The sequence below is a fragment of the Natator depressus genome, chromosome 4, assembly GCF_965152275.1.
Source record: "Natator depressus isolate rNatDep1 chromosome 4, rNatDep2.hap1, whole genome shotgun sequence".
In the NCBI taxonomy this organism is placed as follows: Eukaryota; Metazoa; Chordata; order Testudines; family Cheloniidae; genus Natator; species Natator depressus.
Genome location: NC_134237.1, coordinates 73912397 through 73938230, shown reverse-complemented (window position 1 = coordinate 73938230; position 25834 = coordinate 73912397). Strand labels below are relative to the sequence as shown.

At 40.9% G+C, this 25834-nt stretch overlaps 2 protein-coding genes across 6 annotated transcripts in view; one reads left to right on the top strand and one right to left on the bottom strand.

The window, feature by feature from the left end:
• Positions 1-845: 845 nt before the first annotated feature.
• On the bottom strand, positions 846-10440 carry LOC141986576 (uncharacterized). 2 transcript variants are annotated; one of them, XM_074951183.1, is made up of 4 exons: positions 10356-10440; positions 9434-9554; positions 6161-6386; positions 846-3351 (listed from the first exon to the last, which is right to left on the bottom strand). In XM_074951183.1, exon 4 carries the CDS (start codon positions 2167-2169, stop codon positions 1015-1017), a length of 1155 nt encoding a protein of 384 aa, XP_074807284.1. In that variant the 5' UTR covers positions 2170-3351; positions 6161-6386; positions 9434-9554; positions 10356-10440; the 3' UTR covers positions 846-1014. The 2 variants fall into 2 exon arrangements, with proteins under 2 accessions (XP_074807284.1, XP_074807283.1); XM_074951182.1 differs by having other exon boundaries at positions 6228-6386.
• The window catches only part of GPM6A (glycoprotein M6A), a 350470-nt gene continuing 333353 nt past the window's right edge, over positions 8718-25834 (top strand). The window contains exons 1-2 of one of the 4 annotated variants that reach the window (XM_074951176.1): positions 8718-9026; positions 10436-10527. Coding sequence is in view for 1 of the 4 variants with exons in the window: in XM_074951179.1 (XP_074807280.1) it covers positions 9023-9026 (4 nt within the window). In the remaining 3 variants the exon portion in view is untranslated. The remainder of the gene's footprint in view (positions 9027-10435; positions 10528-25834) is intronic. The other 3 variants (XM_074951177.1, XM_074951179.1, XM_074951178.1) reach the window with 3 other exon arrangements.

Here is a 25834-nt window from a genome sequence, read left to right as displayed (position 1 = left end):
CTAAAGAGTCCCAGTGAAGTAAAGCAACTGGTTCAGAAGGCTGAGTAATTGTTGGAAAGTTCAGTTTACCAGAGACATAAACATGTGAGTTTTGGAGTACCAAGGACAAACTTTATCTTTTCTATAATGACTAGTTAGTATTAAGGTACAATTTTCTTCTCTGAGACTTTCTGTATTTCTTGCATATTATTTTTTTTCTGTTGTGTTTAAATATAGTAGTATAAATAAGTCTTGCTTCAGTTGTGCTATCCAAGGGTAGTGTTGCTTATAAAGAAAAGTTGTAAAAAGGGCAAAAATAGCCTACTGTCAGCCCATCCTCTGGGGATGCTACACTAGAAACAGAGATAATTGTTAAAAAACAAATAAAAAACATATATAAAGATAATACTTGTGCTATGGACAGATTCTGCACTTCTCGGAGATGTTATTGACTGCCTGTGGCATAGAAGCATGGCTCACTTTCTTGAAAATTACATACAGTATATTGACAGGTTTCAGAGTACCAGCCGTGTTAGCTGTATTCGCAAAAAGAAAAGGAGTACTTGTGGCACCTTAGAGACTAACCAATTTATTTGAGCATAAGCTTTCGTGAGCTACAGCTCACTTCATCGGATGCATACTGTGGAAAGTATCGAAGATCTTTTTATACACACAAAGCATGAAAAAATGGATGTTTACCACTACAAAAGGTTTTCTCTCCCCCCACCCCACTCTCCTGCTGGTAATAGCTTATCTAGAGTGATCACTCTCCTTACGATGTGTATGATAATCAAGTTGGGCCATTTCCAGCACAAATCCAGGTTTTCTCTCCTCTCCCCGCCCCCACACACAAACCCACTCTCCTGTTGGTAGTAGCTTATCTAAAGTGATCACTCTCCTTACAATGTGTATGATAATCAAGGTGGGCCATTTCCAGCACAAATCCAGGGTTTAACAAGAACGTCCGAGGAGGGGAGGGGGTAGGAAAAACCAAGGGGAAATAGGCTTGAATAGAGACTGGGAGTGGCTAAGTCATTATGCAAGGTAACCTAAGTTAATTGTATCCAATTTGCAAATGAATTCCAATTCAGCAGTCTCTCGCTGGAGTCTGGATTTGAAGTTTTTTTGTTGTAATATCGCAACTTTCATGTCTGTAATCGCGTGACCAGAGAGATTGAAGTGTTCTCCGACTGGTTTATGAATGTTATAATTCTTGACATCTGATTTGTGTCCATTTATTCTTTTACGTAGAGACTGTCCAGTTTGACCAATGTACATGGCAGAGGGGCATTGCTGGCACATGATGGCATATATCACATTGGTGGATGTGCAGGTGAACGAGCCTCTGATAGTATGGCTGATGTTATTAGGCCCTGTGATGGTGTCCCCTGAATAGATATGTGGGCACAGTTGGCAATGGGCTTTGTTGCAAGGATAGGTTCCTGGGTTAGTGGTTCTGTTGTGTGGTATGTGGTTGTTGGTGAGTATTTGCTTCAGGTTGGGGGGCTGTCTGTAGGCAAGGACTGGCCTGTCTGCCAAGATTTGTGAGAGTGTTGGGTCATCCTTCAGGATAGGTTGTAGATCCTTAATAATGCGTTGGAGGGGTTTTAGTTGGGGGCTGAAGGTGACGGCTATTGGCGTTCTGTTATTTTCTTTGTTGGGCCTGTCCTGTAGTAGGTGACTTCTGGGAACTCTTCTGGCTCTATCAATCTGTTTCTTCACTTCTGCAGGTGGGTACTGAAGTTGTAAGAATGCTTGATAGAGATCTTGTAGGTGTTTGTCTCTGTCTGAGGGGTTGGAGCAAATGCGGTTGTATCGCAGAGCTTGGCTGTAGACAATGGATCGTGTGGTGTGGTCAGGGTGAAAGCTGGAGGCATGTAGGTAGGAATAGCGGTCAGTAGGTTTCCGGTATAGGGTGGTGTTTATGTGACCATTGTTTATTAGCACCGTAGTGTCCAGGAAGTGGATCTCTTGTGTGGACTGGACCAGGCTGAGGTTGATGGTGGGATGGAAATTGTTGAAATCATGGTGGAATTCCTGAAGGGCTTCTTTTCCATGGGTCCAGATGATGAAGATGTCATCAATATAGCGCAAGTAGAGTCGGGGCGTTAGGGGACGAGAGCTGAGGAAGCGTTGTTCTAAATCAGCCATAAAAATGTTGGCATACTGTGGGGCCATGCGGGTACCCATAGCAGTGCCACTGATCTGAAGGTATACATTGTCCCCAAATGTGAAATAGTTATGGGTAAGGACAAAGTCACAACGTTAGCCACCAGGTTAGCCATGACATTATCGGGGATAGTGTTCTTGACGGCTTGTAGTCCATCTTTGTGTGGAATGTTGGTGTAGAGGGCTTCTACATCCATAGTGGCCAGGATGGTGTTATCAGGAAGATCACCGATGGATTGTAGTTTCCTCAGGAAGTCAGTGGTGTCTCGAAGGTAGCTGGGAGTGCTGGTAGCGTAGGGCCTGAGGAAGGGTCTACATAGCCAGACAATCCTGCTGTCAGGGTGCCAATGCCTGAGATGATGGGGCGCCCAGGATTTCCAGGTTTATGGATCTTGGGTAGTAGATAGAATATCCCAGGTCGGGGTTCCAGGGGTGTGTCTGTGCGGATTTGATCTTGTGCTTTTTCAGGGAGTTTCTTGAGCAAATGCTGTAGTTTCTTTTGGTAACTCTCAGTGGGATCAGAGGGTAATGGCTTGTAGAAAGTGGTGTTGGAGAGCTGCCGAGCAGCCTCTTGTTCATATTCCGACCTATTCATGATGACACTAGCACCTCCTTTGTCAGCGTTTTTGATTATGATGTCGGAGTTGTTTCTGAGGCTGTGGATGGCATTGTGTTCTGCACGGCTGAGGTTGTGGGGCAAGTGATGCTGCTTTTCCACAATTTCAGTCCGTGCACGTCGGCGGAAGCACTCTATGTAGAAGTCCAGTCTGCTGTCTTGACCTTCAGGAGGAGTCCACCTAGAATCCTTCTTTTTGTAGTGTTGGTAGGGAGGTCTCTGTGGATTAGTATGTTGTTCAGAGGTGTGTTGGAAATATTCCTTGAGTCGGAGATGTCGAAAATAGGATTCTAGGTCACCACAGAACTGTATCATGTTCATGGGGGTGGAGGGGCAGAAGGAGAGGCCCCGAGATAGGACAGCTGTTTCTGCTGGGCTAAGAGTATAGTTGGATAGGTTAACAATATTGCTGGGTGGGTTGAGGGAACCATTGCTGTGGCCCCTTGTGGCATGTAGTAGTTTAGAAAGTTTAGTGTCCTTTTTCTTTTGTAGAGAAGCAAAGTGTGTGTTGTAAATGGCTTGAGGGAAAGGGAAATCTGCATCCTACTAATGACAGGTTTCAGAGCAGCAGCCGTGTTAGTCTGTATCTGCAAAAAGAAAAGGAGGACTTGTGGCTTATCATAAGGAAAACAGTAAACAGTGGCTAAGAAGGTGGTTGGCAACAATAATTTTCATCAAAAAAACCAAAATGTTGCACGCTGTATCAACATTCGACTTACTTCTTTTGTAAACCAGGAAGTGGTTGTATCGACCTCACGGGGGATTTATATAAACATTACATACAAACCAATAAAAATGTATAAATTCTCAATCTCACATGTGACCCCAAGAAAATGATTTTATTAAGGAAAAGTCAAATAATCATTCCATCAGCAGACTATTTTTGGACAAATCCAGAGGCAACTGGTTGCTGTTACAACTGGCTTGAGAATGTACTCAAAATTGTTTCCCAGTTGGTCCTGTAACTATCTATATCTAACGAGGAGAGAGACAGCTTTATTGGGAGAAGTTAGGGGACTTTCTACCACTGAAAAATGGCATGATTTTTATTGTTCTTTTGGGAAAGTGCAACATAATTGTGGAAGAGAAAAGAAGGGTTATATTTATCTCTAGAAGAGGTTCAGGGAGTACAAATGCCTCCATTCTGCACTTCCAATGTGTCTACATTAGAGGGACCACTTTTAGGGATCAGTCTTCATGGCCTATTAGTTCTTTGTCTCTCTGCTGAGTCTACCAGAGAAAAGGGAGATTTCATGCCAGTGTGTTTTGTGATCTTGTCACATGTCACCTAAGAAACACATTGAGACCACCAACTCATTTTATAAAGGTCAATGAACAGGTATCAGATGCTAACAATTTTATTACTGTATTAAATCCTTATATTACAATAGCTCCCAGAGGCTCCAACCAGCATTTGCAACTTGGTGTTGCACAAACACGTGCAAAAACATGGTCCCTGTCCCTAAGAACTCTGAGCCTGCAAGCTGCTTCACAGAGACAGATTTATTCTTGTGGTTTGCCTCACTGAGGTCAAGGGGCTCTGCAAGGGCATAGGAATCCACTCCCATGAAACAGCTTGCAAAATTGTGGCCTAAGAAAGTACATTTACTCACTACTGGCCTGGACTATATACAAACCAGTGAATATAAGAGGTGAAATAGGTAAAAGACAGATTAAAGAATATTTAGATAAATTAGATGTACACAAATTAGCAAGGCCTGATGAAATTCACCCTAGGATACTTAGGGAACTTGCTGAAGCAATCTAAGATTTACGTGATGATCTTTGAGAACTCATCGAGGATGGATGAGGTCCCAGAGGACTGAAGAAGGGCAAACATAGTACCTATCTTTAAAAAGGGGAACAATGAGGACCTGGGGAATTATAGATCAGTCAGCCTAACTTTGACACCTGGAAAGATACTGGAAGAAATTATTAAACAATCATTTTGTAGGCGCATAAATGATAACAGGATGATCAATAATAGCCAGCATGGTTTTGTCAAGAACAAATCACCCCCAGTGAACCTAATTTCCTTTTTTGATAGGGTTATTGACTTAGTGAATGGGGAAAAGCAGTAAATTTGATTTATCATCATTTTAAAAATGCCTTTGACACAGTCTCACATGACAGTCTTATAAGCAAACTAGGGAAAGGTGATCTAGATGAAATTATCATAAAGTCCAATTGGGTGAGAAGTTATCAATAGTTCACTGTCAAACTGTGGGAAGATGCATGTAGTGGGGTTCTGAAAGGATCTGTCCTGGGTCCAGCACTATTTAGTATTTTCATTAATGGCTTGGACGAAGGAGTAGAGAGTACGCTTATAAAATTATATAACTGGGAGAGGCTGGGAGCACTTTGGAGAATACGATTAGAATTCAAAATGGAGAACTGGTCTGAAATCAATAAGATGAAATTTAATAAAGACAAGTACAGAGTACTGCACTTAAGAAGGAAAAAAATCAAATGCACAGATTCAAAATGGGGAATAACTGGCTAGGCAGCAGTATTGCAAAAAAGGATCTGGAAGTTATAATGGATCACAAATTGAATATGAGTCAATGTAGTGTGATGCTGTTGCAAAAAAGGCAAGTATCATTCTGAGATGCATTAACAGCAGTGTCATAGGAAAGATATGGGAGGTAATTGGTACTTGACACTCATGAGGTTTCAGCTGGAATACTGTCTCCAGTTTTGGGTGCCATACTTCAAGAAAGATGTGAACAAATCAGAGATTGTCCAGAGGAGATCTACAAAAAATAAGAGGTTTAGAAAACATGACCTGTGAAGAAAAGTTGAAAGAATTAAGCATGTTTAGTCTAAAGAAAAGAAGGCTGAAGTGGGACATGATAACAATTTTCAAATATATAAAAGGTTATTATAAGGAGGGCAGTGATCAATTGTTCTCCATGTCTGCTAAGGGTCAGATAAGATGTAAGTGGCTTAGTGCATAGCAAAGGACATTTAAGTTAGATATTAGGAAAAACTTTCTAATTATAAAGATAGTTAAACATTGGAATAGGTTACCTAAGGAGTTGGTGGAACCCCCATCATTGGAGATTTTTAAGAACAGGTTAAACACTTGTCAGGGGTGGTGTAGGTATACTTAATCCTGCCTTAGCACAGGTGGCTGGACCAGATGACCTCTTGAGATCCCTTCCAACCCTACATTTCTATGATTCTATGAAAGGCTCTATGTTAGATTGCCAGTCCCATGAGCTATCCATTCTCCTATATTTATTATGGTTAAAGTTAAAACTATAGGCTCAGTTAATCATTGCCTTGCACTTTGTGTAGTTACTTACCCAGTAGAAAATGAATGCAAAATCATATGCATTAGTGTTGTTATGGGTTAGGTTAAACCTCACTGAAGCTTGAATGTATAACACCCACCTTTCCTTCAGGATACAGGACATTTTGCTATCAGAAGCAATAAGAGCACCCCCCAAAATACAGGCACCTGGTAAGGCTTGAGTAGAAGCAGGACCACATGGCCCAAGGGTTTTCCTTGCAGACTGGAACAGCAAATGCTGGGACATTGATTGGTGGAGCTGGGTGCATCTGTACAGGTGAAAGAAGTACCAGGAAGCCAAAGACACAGCCCATTGGTTGTATGACTCTGATAAAAAGATGAGAGAGAATTTTGGGAGCAAATGCAGGCTGGAAAGATGCTTGAAACTGTTAGCAAAGAAAATTTCTCTTCATTTTTGATTCCTGAAACAGGACTCTTCACATTTATTGTAAATAAACAGCGTTACATTAAAGAAATACTGGACTCCATCATCAGTTTCTTTTCCTAACTAAAATGACCCAGAGGACCCTGAAAATTGGCTAATTGTGTGGGTCAAAAAGAAGTAGCAGTGTCAATGACTACATGAGGTGCTAGAAAATGATGATGTGGGTCTCTTGCAGCTTTTCCAAATATCTTAGCACTTATTTTAAGTAATAGATAAACAGATCACCTGAACACACACTTACAGAGTCAGATTTTCCACTACCTTGCCCCCTGTGCAGTCATTTACCATTCTGATCTGGTAGCATTTTACAAAACTATGTGCTCAATTTGCATAACTTTAAATGATTACATAAGGGAGTAGAGAATCAGGCCTGTAGTGGTAATTGGAATATAAACAAAAAGAAAAGGAGTACTTGTGGCACCTTAGAGACTAACCAATTTATTTGAGCATGAGCTTTCGTGAGCTACAGCTCACTTCATCGGATGCATACTGTGGAAATTGCAGAAGACATTATTATATACACAGACACCATGAAACAATACCTCCTCCCACCCCACTCTCCTGCTGGTAATAGCTTATCTAAAGTGATCATCAAGATGGGCCATTTCCAGCACAAATCCAGGTTTTCTCACCCTCCGCCCCCACACAGACAAACTCACTCTCTTGCTGGTAATAGCCCATCCAAAGTGACCACTCTCTTCACAATGTGTATGATAATCAAGGTGGGCCATTTCCTGCAGGAATCCAGGTTCTCTCACCCCCCTCCAAAAACCACACACACAAAACTCACTCTCCTGCTGGTAATAGCCTATCCAAAGTGACCACTCTCCTTACAACGTGCACGAAAATCAAGGTGGGCCATTTCCAGCACAAATCCAGGTTTTTTAACCCCTCCCCCCAAACTCACTCTCCTGCTGGAATATAAACATCTTTTCTATCATTTTCAGTAACTATGTGCATGGACAAGCATGAGTTTGCTGTCAAAGTGAATACAACTAGTATCTGTAGGTCAAATTCTGTCCTCATTTATCTTGTGCAAGTTCATTGGTTTAATTGATAATGACCTATAATAAAAGTTCCAAATTAGTGTCCCTGGAAGGAAAAGCCAATGGGATACACATATATACAAAAGGGTATGGGAAGAGTTCAGCCCAAGGTGTATTTGTGAATGCAAATAGACAATAGTGGCTTAGTTTTCTCAGATCATGCTTTAAATACCATTAGCATAATCTTTCCTACAATCCAGAACATTTCTTCATTCTGAAACAAAAAGTAGGAGAATTTTCCCTCTGTTGATACTCACACCTTCTTGTCAACTGTTGAGAATGGGACACATCCACCCTAATTGAATTGGCCTTGTTAGCACTGACCTTCCAGTCAGTAAGGTAACTCCCATCTTTTCATGTTCTGTGTATTTATACCTGCCTACGATATTTTCCACTGCATGCATCTGATGAAGTGGGTTATAGCCCATGAAAGTTTATGCCCAAGTAAATTTGTTAGTCTCTAAGGTGCCACAAGGACTCCTTGTTGTTTTCACAATGAACCTGCTCACCTGCCCCAAACATGTCTCAGCTTGATAAGACAGAAAAGTTTGAGCCCATTTCCCTGGCATAAATGACAAAACTTGTTTTGCTTTCAGTGGGAGCAGAATTAGGCCCTGAAAAGTAGGACAGAGGTCCAGGCTGAGGGAAACAAGAAAGCTATTGGCACACAAATTAAATGGTGCATATTTACCCTGTCACTTTACAATAATAACAATGTATCACCATGAGCAGGGGTTAGCTGCCTTTTCCATTCTGTGACACCCTTTTCCATACCTGGATCATCCCAGGATCCCTCCCCATCTAGTGGGAACCAACCTCCCACTTGGCAACAGGGAAGGGCAGGGTGGTAGTGGCACTCAGGCTGAGAACTCCTGTGTGTGAGGGAGAGGTACATTGGTATCTACAAGAAGCGGGGAGGAGAGTATGGGGATGGTAACGCTGTCCTGGAAGATGACTATTTATTGTTTATGCCACACTTAGTTCCAGTGCCAGAGGGGTGACTAGTGCAAATTGTTGGGGGCCAATGAATTTGCAGCTGATTAGAAGGAAAAGGCTGCGTGAGACCCTAGGGAGGACTCACAGTCTGCTCCCCCCTCCCCAGTTCCAACCCGCCAGCAGAGAGGGGCTGGGGAGCACGGGGGGCAGCTTAAGACCATGCCAAAGCCAGGGGGCTCCGCACGTCCTTCTGCGTTGCTTAGACCCTGGCCCCTCGCTTGCCCTCTCCGCCCCTTCAGTCGCCCTCCCGCAGGCTCTGGGGACAGTTTGGGGGCTGCGGGAAGCGAATGAATGAGGCAGGTGGAGAGGGGGCGGGGTTCCTGAGCCCGCCTCTGGCTCGCCGGCGCCCGGGGCGGGGGAAGCTGCCTGGGGCCGGGCGGAGGCGGTCAGTGGAACCTGCAGCTGGTGCTAAAGGGGCCGGGAGGAGCGGCAGGAGTTGGCCCCAGGGCTGGTACGAAGGAGGAGAGGAAAGAGTAATGGGTGAGTCACTATGGGACCCCCTCTCCTTCCCGGGCGAGCCCAGGCTCTCAGCGGCTGGTGCCCGGCCGGGGCTGCGCTCCGCTGCTGTGGGCGCTCTGCACCGAGCTCGACTTTGCGCGGAAACTTTGTGGCGCGGCGGGAGGGGAGGGACGCGGCTGCCCTCGCCCCGGGAAATCTCAGCGCCGCCGTCCCCTTCGCGAGCGGGACCGACGGCGCTGGCGGCGGGTTTGTTTCTGGGCAAAGCAAGTCGCGCCCTGCGGCTTCCTTACAGCTCGCTTGTGAGCAAGCAGCTTAACGGGGCTGTAGTGGGTTGTTGTCTCAAAAGTTGTTGCAGGCGCGAGGGGGAGCTCAAAACGCCAAGGCAGAGGGGGGGCAAAGCTGCTTCGGGTTGTTGTGTATTCATTTACCTGGGCGGTTGCTGAGCCCTCCCCGAGGGGCTGGGGACATGGTGACTCGGTGTCTCCTGCCAATTTTTGGTCCTGGCACCCCGGATTTCGCTGCTGAAATGCTGAACAAGTCAAGCCTCTTCTATCACAGCAAAAAAAAAAAAAAAAAAAAAAAAAAAAATCCTGGAGCCTGATTTCACAGTGCTGCAAAAACCCTCGTTCGGCACTTGAATCCTGCCACGTTTTCGGCACAACCACAGAAACTGCCTTCAAAAGAGACGTGTGCTGCTGTTCCCCCAAAACCAGATCTTGACCCAATACATCTTAGTATAAGAAAGCTGCAAAAACTCTAATTAGTCATCTGTAGCCTACTGGGTTTGACTGGCTGCACATCCTGCAGTTCTTCCAAATACATAAGCAGCTTCTCCTCCTCCTGGATCTTAACATATTCTGATATAAGTGCTTTCAAAAAAGAGATGGGGGGAGATGTACATTTTGCAACTACTTAAAGTACTGTTGACTTCGCAAATGCTAGAAAAGAAGCACCTGAGCTTGTTCTCTACCTAAGCAATGGAATTTCTGAAGTGGGGACCAAAAATTGGCCCGATCCAGCCAGATCCAGGGTTTGCAGTAGGGGTGCACCATAACCTGGATTTTATTAGTGTAATAGTCTTAACGTGTTCTCTATTGGGCATAAGAATTTGAAGGAGGGACTAGGGCCCAAACTCAGAAGTATCTAGGTATATCCATCTTTTGTATCTTTTCCGTTTAAATCATGGGTAGTTACTGAGTCCTTCCTGTACTCCCACTGCCTGTCCTATCTCAACCCCTCTCCACTTACTACTTCTGCCTATGTGCTTCCAACCATCTACCTCTGTCCCTTAACCCCCCACTACCTCTTTCACCCTCCCTGCCAGCTAGTGCCTTCCATCTCTAACCCTACCTTCTTGCTGCTTCTCCCCCACTACACAGTTTTCTCTCAGCTGCTCCTCTTTCCCCTTCACTTCTGTTTCCTTCCCCCAGAAACTGTGAGCTGCTACCTTGCAGTCTAAGTATTATCCTGGGGCTGAGCATAGTGTCATGACGTAACACATACTGCTGGAAGGAAAGCAGGGGTAAGTGACTTCTCTCTGTTTGCAGTATTGTTGTAGTGTGTTGATCCCAGGATCTTAGAGAACCATAGTGGGTGAGGTAATATCTTTTACTGGATAAACTTCTGTTGGTGAAAGAGACAAGTGTTCAAGTTTATGCAAAAAGAAAAGGAGTACTTGTGGCACCTTAGTGGTGCCACAAGTACTCCTTTTCTTTTTGCGAATACAGACTAACACGGCTGCTACTCTGAAACAAGTTTATGCAGAGCTTTTCTTCTTTCTTGTGTGAAGGAAGGGATAATGCCCATGAGCTGTGGGAATTTGGAGTATTCCATTGCCTTGTGAGATCTACCCTCAATAGATGTATGGAGAGTTATAAATCAATTTGACTTGCATCTCTCACAAACTTTAATTTACTTTTTATTCATATGTCAGCAGTACACTCACACTAATAAGGCTATGAAACAACAGTATGCAAGCAAAAAATAACTTCCATTAAATATGGTGTCATATTTGTCTTTGTTCCCCTGATCACACAATTGTGTAATATCATCTTGATGTCTGACTCACCTGTGGAGGCCAAAACAATCGGGTGAATATAATTTGTAATGGACCAGACTCTGAAACTGTGACCTTCATCTTTGCAAATTGGGAAAAGTTATGGCTCTTACATGCAATAAAAAGTATAGTAATACATTGTTTTATGGAAATCAAACAAAAAATTAATTCAGTGCAGTAGGGTGAAATCAAAATCAAAGGGTGAAATCCTAGCCGCACAGAAATCAATGGGAGGAAGGATTTAACTGAAATATTCTTTATTGTGAAGGGTATTACAACTTTTATTTTGGTCTGTTTTTTTTTTTTTTTTAGGTGTTTGTTCAACATGTGTTGGCATGGGGGAGAAAAGCAAAACTTGTTCTGAACTTACATAAAATAAGTCTAATCACTGTATGTGGGTTTTGTTTTATTTTTTCTTCATTCTACATAAGTTTTGTTCAGGCAGAAAGGCTTGAGCTGCATCCAAGCATATCCTGGAATTGGTATATGGCAAACTCGGAGTAATTGCTGACAGTTGACACTAACTGAGCTTTGTGTTGCTGAACATAATTTTCTGAAATGCTGTCTATCCAGAAATTTGAAGCAGGATTAGTTTTGTCACTGCTTCAGACTCTTATCTAATCATCATCTGAGACTATGGAGGGACCAGCTATCCGCAACTGAGTCGATGGGAGTTTTGCTGTTGACTTCATTGGGAGTAGGATCTGGACCTTATTTCATAGTGATAAGCACATCTTTTTTTGGTCTGGATCGTGCAAATACTCACATGCTTAACTATTCACAAAAATAGTTTCACTGAACTTGGTTACATAAACTTAGGTACGTAAAGTTACGTGTGTAAGTGTTTGCAGGATGGAGCCTCAGTAAATGTATAATTGTAAACCATCATGAGCAGGGCACATGCCTACAGTATGTAAACAAATTAAAACCCAATGAGACATTTGAACACATTTAGAATAAATGGAGGACCCAGAAACCAATCTTATCTGAAATAAGTCCCATGAGAGACTGATTGCTGAATTTTAAACATAGGCTTTTATATTTAACTAAATTTTTTTCTTGTTTGTAAAACATTTAGGTAGCTTTCAAAACATGCAATATATACACAACAGACTGGAACATCTTTTAGCAATTTAGCTTGTACAAATATTTGTGTTTTTAACAATGTTAAAATGTATATCATGTTAATGCCATGTTTTGGTATGTGCATTATGTGGAGGTTGGGTGCTACAATGTATTTGAAGGTAAGTTTGGTAAATTATGAACATTTCTTATCAGCCAAGATGTTTGCAGATGTGACATTGATATTGGATTTCATTATTGTCTTTGATGTTGTTTTGCTTGTTTAAGAACTGTAGAATTAGGCCCCATTAGATCTTTCAGAGTTAGAAATTTCCTGCCTTTACTGCTATGATTTGCGACAGAGAAGACACGATGGTTCAACTAAAATGAGTGAATACAGTTTTAAAATGGGGGTGGGGGACGGATGGACACTGTCTATTTCCCGTTGTGGAGTGAAGCAGCCTGACACTGCTAATGCAGTACCAGCCAAAATTGGCCATTACCTGCTGAAAGGAGTAAAGAGACTGAAACAGTCTCATCCTGCTTTTTTCTGGAAGCCCTTTGTGGGTCTTTGGCTTTGTGTGTTCAGGGGATGATATGAATTGGGGGTGGGGCCACAGGGATGACCACACTTCATTATCTCTCATCATGCTGTACAGAGCCTGCTGAAATTTACTGCATAAAAAAATAGGGTTACCATATGTCCATATTTTCCTGGACATGTCCGGATTTTTGATTCTTAAATCGCCGTCCGGAGGAATTTTTAAATCTCTAAAAGTGTACGGGATTTTGCCATTATTATTTTTCCCCAAAGAAGAGTTGATCATTCAAGAAAGAGAGTGAATGTTGATCACTCGAGAGTGTGCCCGCTTTTTCCCCCTAGCTCCCAGGGCTCGGGCTGTGAAACAGCTGTTTCGCATGGCTGGGAGGGAGGGGGAACGTGGCGCGGTAAGGGGAGGAGGCAGGGCTGGGGCAGGGATTTGGGGAAGGAGTCCAATGGGGCAGGGAGGGGGCAGAGTTGGGGCGGGGACTTTGAGGAAGGGGTTGGAATGGGGGTGGGGAAGGGGCGGAGTTGGGGCGGGACCACCCCCCTGTGGAGTGTCCACTCTTTGGAAAGTCCAAATGTGGTAACCCTAAAAAAAACCACATGCTGAAACAGCCTGCCCAGGTTTTGACAAGTGGCCACACAAGTCGTGGCCACAGACGAGTTTTCGTTGATTTAAGGATTTCATACAGTCACAGGAGTGAGGCTAAGGAAATATTACTCCTATCTCTACAATGAGCTCTTGAATTTTTTGGTCACCCTTAAGCTACAAGGAACTTAATTATTCTATCACATCACCAGATATGGTAGATGAAAACAGCGGGAGTTTTTAGTCTTGCGTATTCTGCTGTAATTAAACATATTGAATTTCATTCCAGAACTAATTTTACAGAGTAAAAGGGAACTTTGTTAAGATACAAACCATTAGCAACCACCTTTTTCATGTTTTTGAAGACAAACCATCCTGTCAATAAATTCAAAACAGAAATGTTCTAATTGTTGTTGGAAAATTACTGAATAGGTGCATAAATGCAAAGTGAGAAAGCATGGTTATATTCTCCTTTAAACTGCATCAACAGATATGCTTATTCAGAACATGTGTAAAGACCAACAAAGAAAGCATAATTGAATATCTGCAGACAGAGAAAAAAAAATCTTGTAATGACTGTTCATTTAAGACCACAATTACTACTATTTTTATTTCAGAGCTAGGAAGCAGACACTTGAGTCTGGGGGTGAGGAAGGGGACTGGTGACAAGTTATCAATAAGGGACAGATCCTGAAGTTCTTTACATAAACAAATCTCTTATTAAACTTAAAAGCAATTATGTGCATGGAAAGGCTATGGTTCAGAAATCATCTGTGTTCAATTAACTGTAAATTGTACCATGCTGCTTGTGTTTGATACAACTGTATTTTTAGCTAACCAAATTCACCACCTAAAAGCAAATAATTTATTATCCAAATATATGATTATTACCCAACTAACATGGAACACCCTTTTAAAGTCATTATACTAAATGTCTAATGATAAATGTTTGGTCGGTGGTAAGCTGCGACAACTGGGTTTTCTGTTCAAAACCTGCTCATTTTGCTGTTACCTCATCCTCCTTTTTTCCACCCTCAAAGTAGTTTGTTTTGTCTACCTGTTGTCTTGCCATACAGCAAGATTGTAGACTCAGAAACTCTGTGGAGAAAGGAGTTCCTTTTTAACCCATCTCGATACAATGACTAGCCCAACAGGCTAATGAGGCCTCTGGATGTTCCAATAATGCAAACAATAAGTTTGAGAACTAATTGGGTTATCATATTTATTTATAATTAAAAGTGATGGAAAGTGTATGTTGTGAAGTCTGAGGGCTGTACCAAATCAAATGCAAGGATTTATATATTGTTTGTTTAATGGAAATTATCATTCAGCTGCAAGTCAGTAATCAACAGCATCTCTGCAGTCTGGCTGAGAGAGTTCCCTTTCAGTAAAAAGTTTTGTGCCATTCCACACCAAGGACCATGTGCTTTCTTGCATTTGTGTGTGGAATGTCCATTGATATTAATGAGTTGAATAAATTGAATGACTTCAGTATCAGGAATCCTTATAAATCCTTAGTTACAATCACTTGCCTAGAAACACTAAACTTTTGGGGTTGGAGCAGGAAATAGGATGTGATGAATAACTATGTCCTGATTACATCATCATCTCCTTAAGGCCGAGCCTTTTTGGGAGTGGAAGCATTCTGCAGTCTACCCTTAGAGACTGGTGAATCTTAGCAGGCTCCGAATGTTCAGAATTTATTTATTGCTCTTCCATTGAGTCTCACTGTCACTAGTCTAGTAGAACCAGTAATTTGTGAATCATGATAAATATCGCATTTGCACTATATCCTCATCCCTTACACCTCTCTCCAGCATCATCCATAACAATACCATGGTGTACAGAATACACATTCTAGGGGATAAAGCTGGAGTACTTGTGGTCTTTAAAGCTCTGAATGGTCTGGGTTCTAGTTATGAGTGTGCACCTCTCACCTTTATAACCATAGCAGCAGTTGGCTGGGAGGTTCTTGTTTTCTGCTCCTATCTTTGAATACTCTGTGACCATTAGCAAGATAGTTTAATTTAGAGGCCCTTGCCTTTGAAATTTGCTCCTCTTGGCAATGGGTCACCTGGTTCTGAGGCAAGGCCTGCTTATTTTGTGTATTATTTGGTTGACTGTTGGTTGATTCTTTTATATTTGACTTATGTTTTAATTTCTGTAACTGTGCCAAATTGTTACAAAGGTAAGTACGAAGGAAATAATCAAAGTACAAAGAAAGGGAGGAATGAAAGAAAGCTAACAGAGCATTGACATTCTATTGAATCAGCTCATGTTTTTAGATGTCTCCCCAAACCGATCAACATTGGAGGCCATATTTTCATTAACTGTTTTGTGAGCTCCTAACTCATAACACCTTCATAATAACAGAAAACATATTTTTCCTCTTTATATACAGCCCTTTCCTTTACAGGGTAAGAATAGACACCTCTGCTTCTGTACTTCTCCAGTCTCCTCCCAAAGAAATGGATCTTTATTCTGAACAGTTGTACTTAAGTCTGAAATCAGTATCAGATGACTCAAGAAATATATTTACTTCTGTTCTTTTGGCCACATCTAGAAACCCAATCAGACACAGTCTTTGACATAAATGAAAGTGACAATTGATGTGCCTCAGGGGAAGATTATAGACTTAAAAAATATTTCCTGTGAATAATTAATAGGATTTCTCTGGTATTCTGTCCTGATTAAGTCATGAGCTTGATAGCCTGTTAGGAATGTGAGGCACTCTCAATTTGCGTATGTAACTCCAAACCTCAGACAGTAATTTTCAATTTCTTAATATCGTGTTCTCCTCTCACCGGTTAGCAGAATGCTGAAGCTGCTGTGTGACTATATTTCATATTTTGAATATTTTGTGACCAAGTAATTATATTACTTCAGTAATTTCTACTATTTCTCCTTTCTTTGGAGTAAAATGTCTTTGCAAGAAGGAATAGCTAAACTAGAAGAGAAAATTTAAGTTGAGGTTTTTCGCTGGTGGTGGTTTGAATTACCAATGAAGACAATCCTCAGAAAGGGAGTGAGTTAGGGTTTGGACTATATACAGATTGTAGTAGACATGTTACTTATCTTGTTTTGAACAGAACATACACAGTCACATCAATTGGCTATCTTGACTGGGACAGGGAAAATCTTTTTTTTTTTTTTTAAGCTGAAGAACTGGACAGCTATTAGTGGAGATGTGGCTGTACTGCAATACAGACCTGTATTAATATTGATATTTAGTACTAAGTTACTAAATGGCACCTTCATTATTGATTTTGCAGATATAGCACTTTCTTAAAATCGATAGAACTTGTCAATTTATTCATTTTTGTTGCATTGTCACTAACATTACTGGTATTAGTATCCGATGGTAGATACTAGAAATACTGATAGCACTTGGTGTCAGTCAGTAATATGTGTTTAGGGATAGTCTGGTAGTGTGCTTGGTCTTAAATATAACTTTTCGTTAGCATGTAATACTGCTGGGGAACAGGAAGGGGCAGGATTAGCCTGCCTGCTGATTGGTGTGCAACTCTGTCTGAATTCCTCCTAGGGTCTCCTCCCGCCATCATGGATAACAGGAAAAGTGATTGTGGGCATATGGCTCTCACCATCATTTTTTTTTTTTTAATAGTTGAATTATTGAGGGTCTTTTTTTGGTATGCTGCTTTTGATGTACATGCCTAATTGTGTAAAATGAGCATATTTGCCTCATTTTCAAAGTTTTAATTGTGCCATTTTACTAATGGGTTTTAAAGGTAGAGAATCATACATATTACTTGTGTACTTTACTGTATCTATTGAACTTTGTTGGTTTGCTTTGGGAAGGCACTGGCAGTTTGAGCTGCACAATCCTGAGCTGTAGCTCACGAAAGCTTATGCTCAAATAAATTTGTTAGTCTCTAAGGTGCCACAAGTACTCCTTTTCTTTTTGCGAATACAGACTAACACGGTTGCTACTCTGAAACAGGTTAAATAGCAGTTTTTCACCCTTTTTATTTTGGTTTGAGCTCAGTGTTTGTTTGGATTTATCTTTTTGCAAGGTAAAAACAACCCTAAATATATGTATTTTAAAAAGTTACCTCTAGCTGATTAATTATTGGGCTCTTACTATCTCAATCATGTCTTATTTCTTGGCTTGTTTATTCATTTCATGTTTAAGAAATTAAATGTCTTTGTGTTAATGCTGTGATTGAGCAAGATATCTCAATGGGTACTAAAATCTGTAGTTTCCAGAACGGATAGAAAATGTGCATGACTTAATAAATAACATTCATGTGTGGCTAGCTTTTTGCAGCTATAAATCTAAAGGAAAATTAATATATAGTCTGGGAATCTAATGCTGAGCATCATTGAAAAATCACTGGTATTGTGGGTGCTAAGCATCCCTCAGAATCAGGCCATAAAGTGGCTCCCCTTGGAATAGTTTGTGTAAGTTACAACTTTGGTTAGAAATACAATTGCTGCTAAGAAAGTTATGGAAAATACAAGCTGTACTGGGGTTCCTTTGTGTTTAACTTTTGAAATCTCCTTAAAGAGATTTACAATGTTCTGTTTGTTAGATCTCCGTCAAAACCTTACTGGTATGTGAGATCAAAAAGGATTTTTTGAATCGATGTATAGATTTGCTCTGTGGGATTCTTGGCTTCATTGTACTTTCTTTGGCTCTAGTCTTAAGAGTCACTGTAGAAACAGCACTTTCTTACTCAACAGAGCTGCTCCCTTTGTGTATTCTGTCAGTCAGCCTACAAGCATGACACAAGTAAGTTTTTACTGCTTTTTACTTTTGTTAGCGCATCGCAGCCCACTCAGATAAGAAAGAGCTTTTTGTGTATCAACATAATTATTTAGCTCTGCAAATGAAATTTAGTAATCAGCTGCACCTCTTCAACTCCATTGAAAGCAGTGATGTTGCACAGGTGTCACTGAGGGTAAGAACTTCGCTTGATGCTCATCCCAATTTGAGTAAGCAAGGCAGCCAGTTAAGGAAAAAATATCTTTAACATGTCATCTGTCCCTTGATACAAGGATGATGTCTGCCAGGGGAGAAGTCATTGATGAGACTTAAGATGGCTGAGGAGTCCAGTTCATAGTTTACATGTTACTTATCGACTTAAAGCTGTAGTTCAAAGGAGGCTGTGTGACATCAAGCATCAGTGGTGGCAAGCAAAGGCCAGGGAGATCCAGAGTTTCGCTGATCAACATGACATGAGAAACCTTTTTTCAAGCAATGAAAGCCATCTACAGGCCAAGTTCAAATGGCACAATTCCTATGTGATCCAAGGACAATTCCACCCTTCTTAAGGATAATGTGGCCCTCAAGCAATGTTGGGAGGAACATTTTGAGACTCTCTTGAACCACGAATCTGAAGTCTCAGCTGCCACCATTGAGTCCATTCCTCAGCATCCAGTAATAGAACCTCTTGCTGGCCCTCCCCCCATCTTCTGAGGAAGTTTGGCAAGCCATCCTCAGACTAGAAACAACAAGACACCACGCCCAGATGGCATTCCCATGGAAGTCTTCAAAAGTGGTGGAATAGCACTTGTGTAAAAACTTAATCAACTTCTTAATGAGGAAATTCCACCCGACCTCAAGAATGCCAATATTGTGACCATTTTAAGAAAGGAGACAAGTCAATGTGTAGGAAGAACCGAGGTATTGCCCTCCTCTCCATTGTCGGGAAGATCCTTGCTCGCATCCTTTTGAACAGTCTCCTCCCTCTTGCTGAAGATGTCCTTCCATAATTCCAGTATGGTTTCAGACTGTCTCGGGGCATCACTGACATGATTTTTGTTGCATGACAGATCTAAGAGAAGTGTAGAGACCAATACCAACCATTGTTTATGGCATTTATTGACCTAACTAAAGCCTTTGATTCTGTCAGTCGTGAAGCATTTTGGAAGGTGCTGTCTAGGTTTGATTGTCCATTGAAGTTCACTTGCGTTCTCAGGCTACTTCATGGGATGACTGCCACTGTCCTCTGTATGGGTTGAAGACAGACCCGTTCACCATCCATGCTGGTGTTAAGTTGTGTTACTGCCTGACCCTTTTTTCCATCTTTCTTGTCATAATCTTGATTTTTATTTGTGACCCCCCTTTCTTCTGGAATTGGGATTGAGTATTGCATGGACAGCCAGCTCTTCAATCTGTGACATCTTGTGCATGTAAACTAAGCACATTTTTTGGGGAATCATGGCAGGACAATAAATATCAAAGCATCTGAAGTCAAGTGCACTGTCAATTTTCAGAGTAGAACTGCAGTTCACAGACCTTCCTTCTCCTAATCCAAACCTGCCTATAGAAAACTTTTAGTAGCCACAATCAGTAAGTAAGATGAAACTCTGGTCCCTTGTACAAAATCTGATTGAAGTGTGGGCTTTACATGTATGTGCTTTGGGATAGAATCCCTTTCCTCTTTTCCACTTCTCCTTCAGAGGCAGAGTCTGTGGCACATTTTGCAACCTGGATGTTATTTCAACCGAGGGTGTATAGCAATGGCTCTTACACACTGTGCTCCTCATTCCCCAAATTATGCAGGATGATTGTTCACCGGAGCCAAGCTCCTACAGCTTCACCACCAGTGCCCCAGTGTTCCGGTAAAGAGAATTATTACATACTGCACAGAAGCATGCACTCTTCTCCCAGTATGATTGCATCCCCTAGCCTGCCAAGCGTACTGTAACCACATTATTTCTTCTATGTTTTGAGCCCCTTTGGGTTGCAAAGAGGTATACAGCGCTGGCCTATCATCTCTCTCTCATCTAAAATATTCCCATGATATATATTTAATTGATCATTTAATCCATTGTTTCCAAAAGTTTGCAGAGCTGAGCCCCTCTTCAGGAAAATGAAACCAATTGCCCCTTCCCTCAAAAACCCTGCTATCTGATGTGAAAGGCCTATCCAAAGTCAGTGGTCACTTGGAGTAGATTGTATAGATCTTCGTAATATGATGATTCCTCTTCTTTCTTACAAACTTTGAGTAGTGAAATAGATAAGTATTAATATCTGAAATATCATAACAGAAATGAATGGAGCAGTTCACATCTCGGAGCTTACTGTTTTAGGATCTCTGCATTCAAGGGCATATTGCTGCATCGCATACGCTGATATAATATTTTCAGTGTTTTCTTTGCAACCGTAAGAGATTGTGACTTACTTTTTTTTTTTTTTTTTTTTTTTTAAAGAAAGAAAGCTGGGACTCTGGAGAACAAGTGAGGACAATAAAGGACTTTTATGCCCTGTGATGGAGTGCATTCTAAACTCTGAGAAATGCTGCTTTAATCCATTCACATTTTTGTGTGCGTACTTATGTTGCCTGCATAATTTTACACGAAAATAGCGACCACTAAATTTTATTTTCATTTAATTTGTGCATGCTGTAAAATGTGTGTATAAATATCCATGCAGATTTGCCCATATAGTACACCATACAATACTCTGTAGCCTAGGGGAACACACCCTCAACTGTAAATCAAGAGACCATTAGTCTGAGTCTTGAGTCTGCCTTGGACTGCTGTTAAAGGGTACATAACAAATGGAAATATTATTAAGCCAGGCCGTGTAGCACTACAGTCAGGGGGTGCAAAATCATTGTTCCATTTTACACACAAGGTAACTGAGAGGTGCATGAGATGACTTCAGGAGCTGTGAATGGAATCCCATGCTCTGATATGATGACTCAAATTTCCTCCATGTTGCCAAACTGTCTCAGAAGAAATGGATTAAATTATGTGCTGAAGTAACTCACTCTAACCCAGTGTGGCTCTTTGTCATTCTCTAGTAGTGACACAGAGGTTTGCGTCTGCTGCTGCTGTCATGCTAATAGACCTGGTTCTTTAGTTCAAGTTGTTAGAGGCTCATACCTTTCCAATCCAGAGATGCTAGGTTCGTTCCCTGCAGATGCCAAAACAGAGGCTCTTTACCTTTGAATGCTAGACTGACCACACTATTCCCCAGAGGAAGGAACAGAACCCATTTTAAGGAGTGTCTAGATTATTATCATCACAAAGATGTAGGAATTGGTATAACTGAAATTCATTTTTTTTTTTTTTTTGTTAAAAGTGAGGAAATTGAGGCTGGTAGAATGGGCCTATCCATATTTTTTTCCCTTTTCCCTTTTTACTCTACAATGATGATGATGATTTAGGGATGATAAGAACTCACAATGCTACTGCTCCTTCTCTTCCCTGATCTTTTCATGTTTACCCAAAACAATACCAGTCCCCTGTGAAACTAGCCATGTTTCCTTCAAGACCCAGATATGAGAGGAAGTTGTATGATTAAACTAAAGAAGTTGATTTTGCTTTTACTTACATTCATTATATATAATTCATTTCATATATAAAATGTAGGGTCACACTTTGTGACTAATCAGTTTCCTTTCTCCATTCCCTTTCCAAACTCTCCCTGTTGTGACTCTGAATACTGCTGATCGCTTGGCTGAGAACCAGCTCAGGAAAACGTCACAGCAACTAGAACTAACCCCTCAACCTTCAGTTTCCTTTTTCACTGAAAAGCACGAGTTTTTGTTTCCATTGAACAAAACAAAACAACTCCTCTCATAAAACAAAACAACAAACCTGAAAACGAATTTGGTTTTCCGCAAAACCCCCCAAACTATTCTAATGGATACTATATAGTAGTTAAGAATTGAGAGATAATTTTGGACTCATGTTTTAAGGTTAACAATTTAATCAGCTAACACATTTTAATTCTGTGCTTGCATTATTCATAATCTTAAAAATACATGATTAAAACAAATGTGAATCTGCTTTTACAAGCAATTAGAAAACATACATATTTCAGAGTAAGGATAATAATACCTTCTTCCTCAGCCTACGGTGAAGGGATTTGAGTCTGCCTCGTGTGTAGTAAACAAAATGATAAAGCTTGCAGCTGGTATTTCTAATAGCTCCAAAGATGGGTTTTATATTGTCTGTCTGGGTCTTGACAGATTGCTTGGATTAATAAAGCATTTGAAATAATCACTCTGATCTGCTTAGACACAAGAATTTATAAGCAGAAAAATATATTTACATGTAATTCAAACACGTTACACATGCAGAATGTGGGGAATATTACACAGTCCAAAAGAAAATGACAATAAGTTGTCAGTGGCTCTTTGTGACCTCTCGAATAGAACAACTTTTTCAGCATGAGTGTGAAATATAGGATGAAATTCAAACATGTCAGTGGAAAATTAGGTTTAAAATATGCATTGCTTGTCAAAGTATGAAGAGTATGTGTTTGACTGTTGCAAAATGAAAACAAGGTGATCCGCTATAAGTACATCCAGAATAAGTAATTCTTACTTTTCCTGCCCATTCCCAGTGCATTTCCCATTACCTTCAACATGAGCAGTATCAGAGCTTTATTTTGCACCATATATAGTTTGCAAACTTTATGTAGGTTCTTACAATGATACCCTTCCCCATAGTAGCTGAGTGACTCTTGGGAGAGAGAAACCAGTGTCTGCGTTTGATTTGGTTGATTTTCGTCCCTACTTCTCTTGAAGTTGTTAGGGCTTTTTTCTTTTTTTTTTTATAATTACTTCCACTTTCTTCTCTGTCTCTGCTCCGTTCCCTCCTCATCCTGATCATCTTTCTCTACTACAGCCCCTCTCTCATCCTTTTTGCTGATTTCATTTGCAGCTGTGGGAAAGCTAAGTAAAAAAATGTTTTATGTGCTGACCACAAATCTCACTGCTTTCAAAACATTCTAATCTTCTCCAGTAAAGAGTTCAAAGCCTTGGCCCTGTTGCTGAGAGAGCCCTGTCTCCTAACCTTATGAGCGTCACATTTTTCCTGAGGAATATAGCTGTTGGGCAAGGTCAACATCATGGCAGGGTAAAGAAAGAGAGGGGTGCTTTTTTTGGCTTGTTTCATAGAAGACCTTGAAGATTAGCACCAAGACTGTGAATTTTATTTGGTACTCTGTGGGGTACCAGTGAGGTGAGTAGACTACTGGGCTGATGTGTTCTTAGCTACTAGTGGTGTTGAAGTAGCACGATGCTGCATTCTGGATTAATTAGTTGTTTAAATATTGGAGTGCTCATCATTATTTATGATGAGTTGCAGTAGCCCAGCCTGGAGGTCATGAAGACATGATCACCATGGAGTTTTGATAGAAGTCTCAACATCTATCATGCAACTTGGTAGTATCGTATGTGTGAATTGCAATTTATGTTAGTTTACGCTGTAGGCTTTTCTTCATAAAATGAGGCCGTTTAATCCAACAGTGAATAGTTATTATTCTTATTTTTAATGTTCTGTGGTGCAAAAAATAAGAATATTAGAGTGATTAAAAACTGACTCACCTTATCCCAGTAGGGAGATGTGCCCCCCACCCCCTTCCCGAAGAGCATCCCAGTGCAAGAGGGCAAAGTTCTCACTGATACCTGGTAGCAAGTTTCAGATGGCCTGACCAGTCCAGTGTATATAATTCATTGTCATAGTTTATATGACACCTTTTTAAATAAAGATTATCAATAGCAAGCTAATAACATACCGATCGTTAATATTATTGTGTGGTGTGTATATGGAGCACAAATTCAAAATTACCAACATATTGGAAATTATGTTATCAGCAGTAGTTTCCATGAATCATGGGATTAAGGGTGACTAATGAGATGAGAGTAGTTCAGTGTAAGACAGCTAAAATTTGGTACTTGTGTGAGAATTTGGGGGGAACCCGGGGGCTTTGCTGCTCTCCCCCTTTCATTCTTTTAACCTGAGAGGGTTTGTTTTTTTATTTTTATTTTTTTTTAACTGAAGCTGCCAGCTCTGTTTCAGACCCATCTGCAGAATTAGGTGTGTGAGAGGAGAGTGGGGACTGCTTGAACCCTTACTTTCAGCCTAGCTGTTGGGCAGCCAAAGGGATCCTGACATTATGCAGGGACATTGGGGGAGGCAATCTGCCCTCTTGCTGTCACTCTCCAGTGATCCTACTTCCATTCATAGGAAAGGTGGCCAGGCTGGATTGCCACAGAGCACCTCTGTTGTGTGGTGTGTGTGTGTGTGTGTGTGTGTGTATGTTGTGTCTTTCCTCTGTGAGAGCTGGTTTGGTCTTGTTAATGAACTACATTCCACTACCCTCAACGTTCTAGTCCATCTGTCTCTAAGAAATTGTGGCTCAAGCAACATGGTTGAGCAACATGGTTGCGTGAAATGTAGCTCATCTCTTTAGGATGCAAAATTACAGACATCTATCTAGCTCTAGTATTGGCATTGTTATCCAGTTTGTAGATAGCTGCAAATACTGGCACATGTATTATTCCATCCAGTAGAGGGCAGTGTACATTTACATACAAGCAAGTACATTTCTCACTAGAGATTTGTTAAATTCAGTTTTTTGATTTTGGGAAATTTTGTGCACAATTTTTCACCATTTAGTGTCCCCCCCCATTTATTGAAATTCCAAAAAAGCTTGTTTTCACATAGCGCGTTTATGAAATACAAAGCTATGCGTAGTTTTTAATGCAAAAGCATTTTCAAAGCCACTGCTTACCTTTGCCAAATTAAGTGAAAATAAGTCTATTTTCAAGCTGGTATCAGAATGTAAAAAACCTGTAATATTGCATAGTGTTGTTGTATTTTGGTACAACTACTCTGCATTCCTGTTTCTCCCTCCCTTCTGCTTGTGCCAGCCAGCTGTCCAATAGTATCCAGTAGCTGGAGTGACTGCATTATTTGGCAGGTGTCAGGTTTGCCTTTCTTTAGGGCCAGGAAGGAATTTTCAATGATTATATTTCCTCCTTTTTAAACTGAAAATGGCTGTGTATGAGCAGCAATCTGCCTGTGTCCAAGAAGTTGGAGGGTTGGAACCTAACTTCTTGAGTGCTTACATAGTGCAGGGAGCTGTGCAAGAAACAGAAGATCTGAATCCTGACCTAAGGAGATTACTGCCTACAGTCAAAATTTTCAAATTTGGGTGCCTGAAGTTTAGGCTCTTAAATCTGTATTTAAACACCTTCGTGGCCTGACTTTCAGAAGTTCTGAACACCCAAAAATACTATTGAAATCAGTTGCTCAGCACCTTTTGAAAATCAAATTACTTTTATTTAAGGCAATTTAAGTGTAGATTTAGGAAGTCCCCTATATTTGGCAGTTTTGGCATAAAGAAGTGTGGGGGGGGACTTATACCCTTCTTAAAATAGTGGAGATTTAGTGTGATCAAGATCATTCCAGGAAACTGATTGTGATGCAGTCTGTGGTGATCAGGCTGGATGGAGTCACAAACCCCACTTGTGGGAAGGGGACTGTTGTGTGAAGCTGTGTAATATGGCTTTATGCCACTGGTAATGAGGAATATTTTCTTTCTTTAAACAGATAAGGCCCACTGAACTTCTAGTGACTAGCAGCTTGGCAGTTACTTTTTCTTGCATTTATTTCCAGATATAAATACTGTTAGTGGTATTGGTTTTTTGTTTTTGTTTTTTGGTCCTTTTGGTAGGATGATCTTTACCTCCACAGTAATAACTCAATTAATAATGAAATAATTAGTTTTGTCTTCCAGGGTCCCTTTTAAGATAATATAATTGCAGCCTTGCAATTATAGTTTGAGAGAGGCATTATTTCCTAATGAT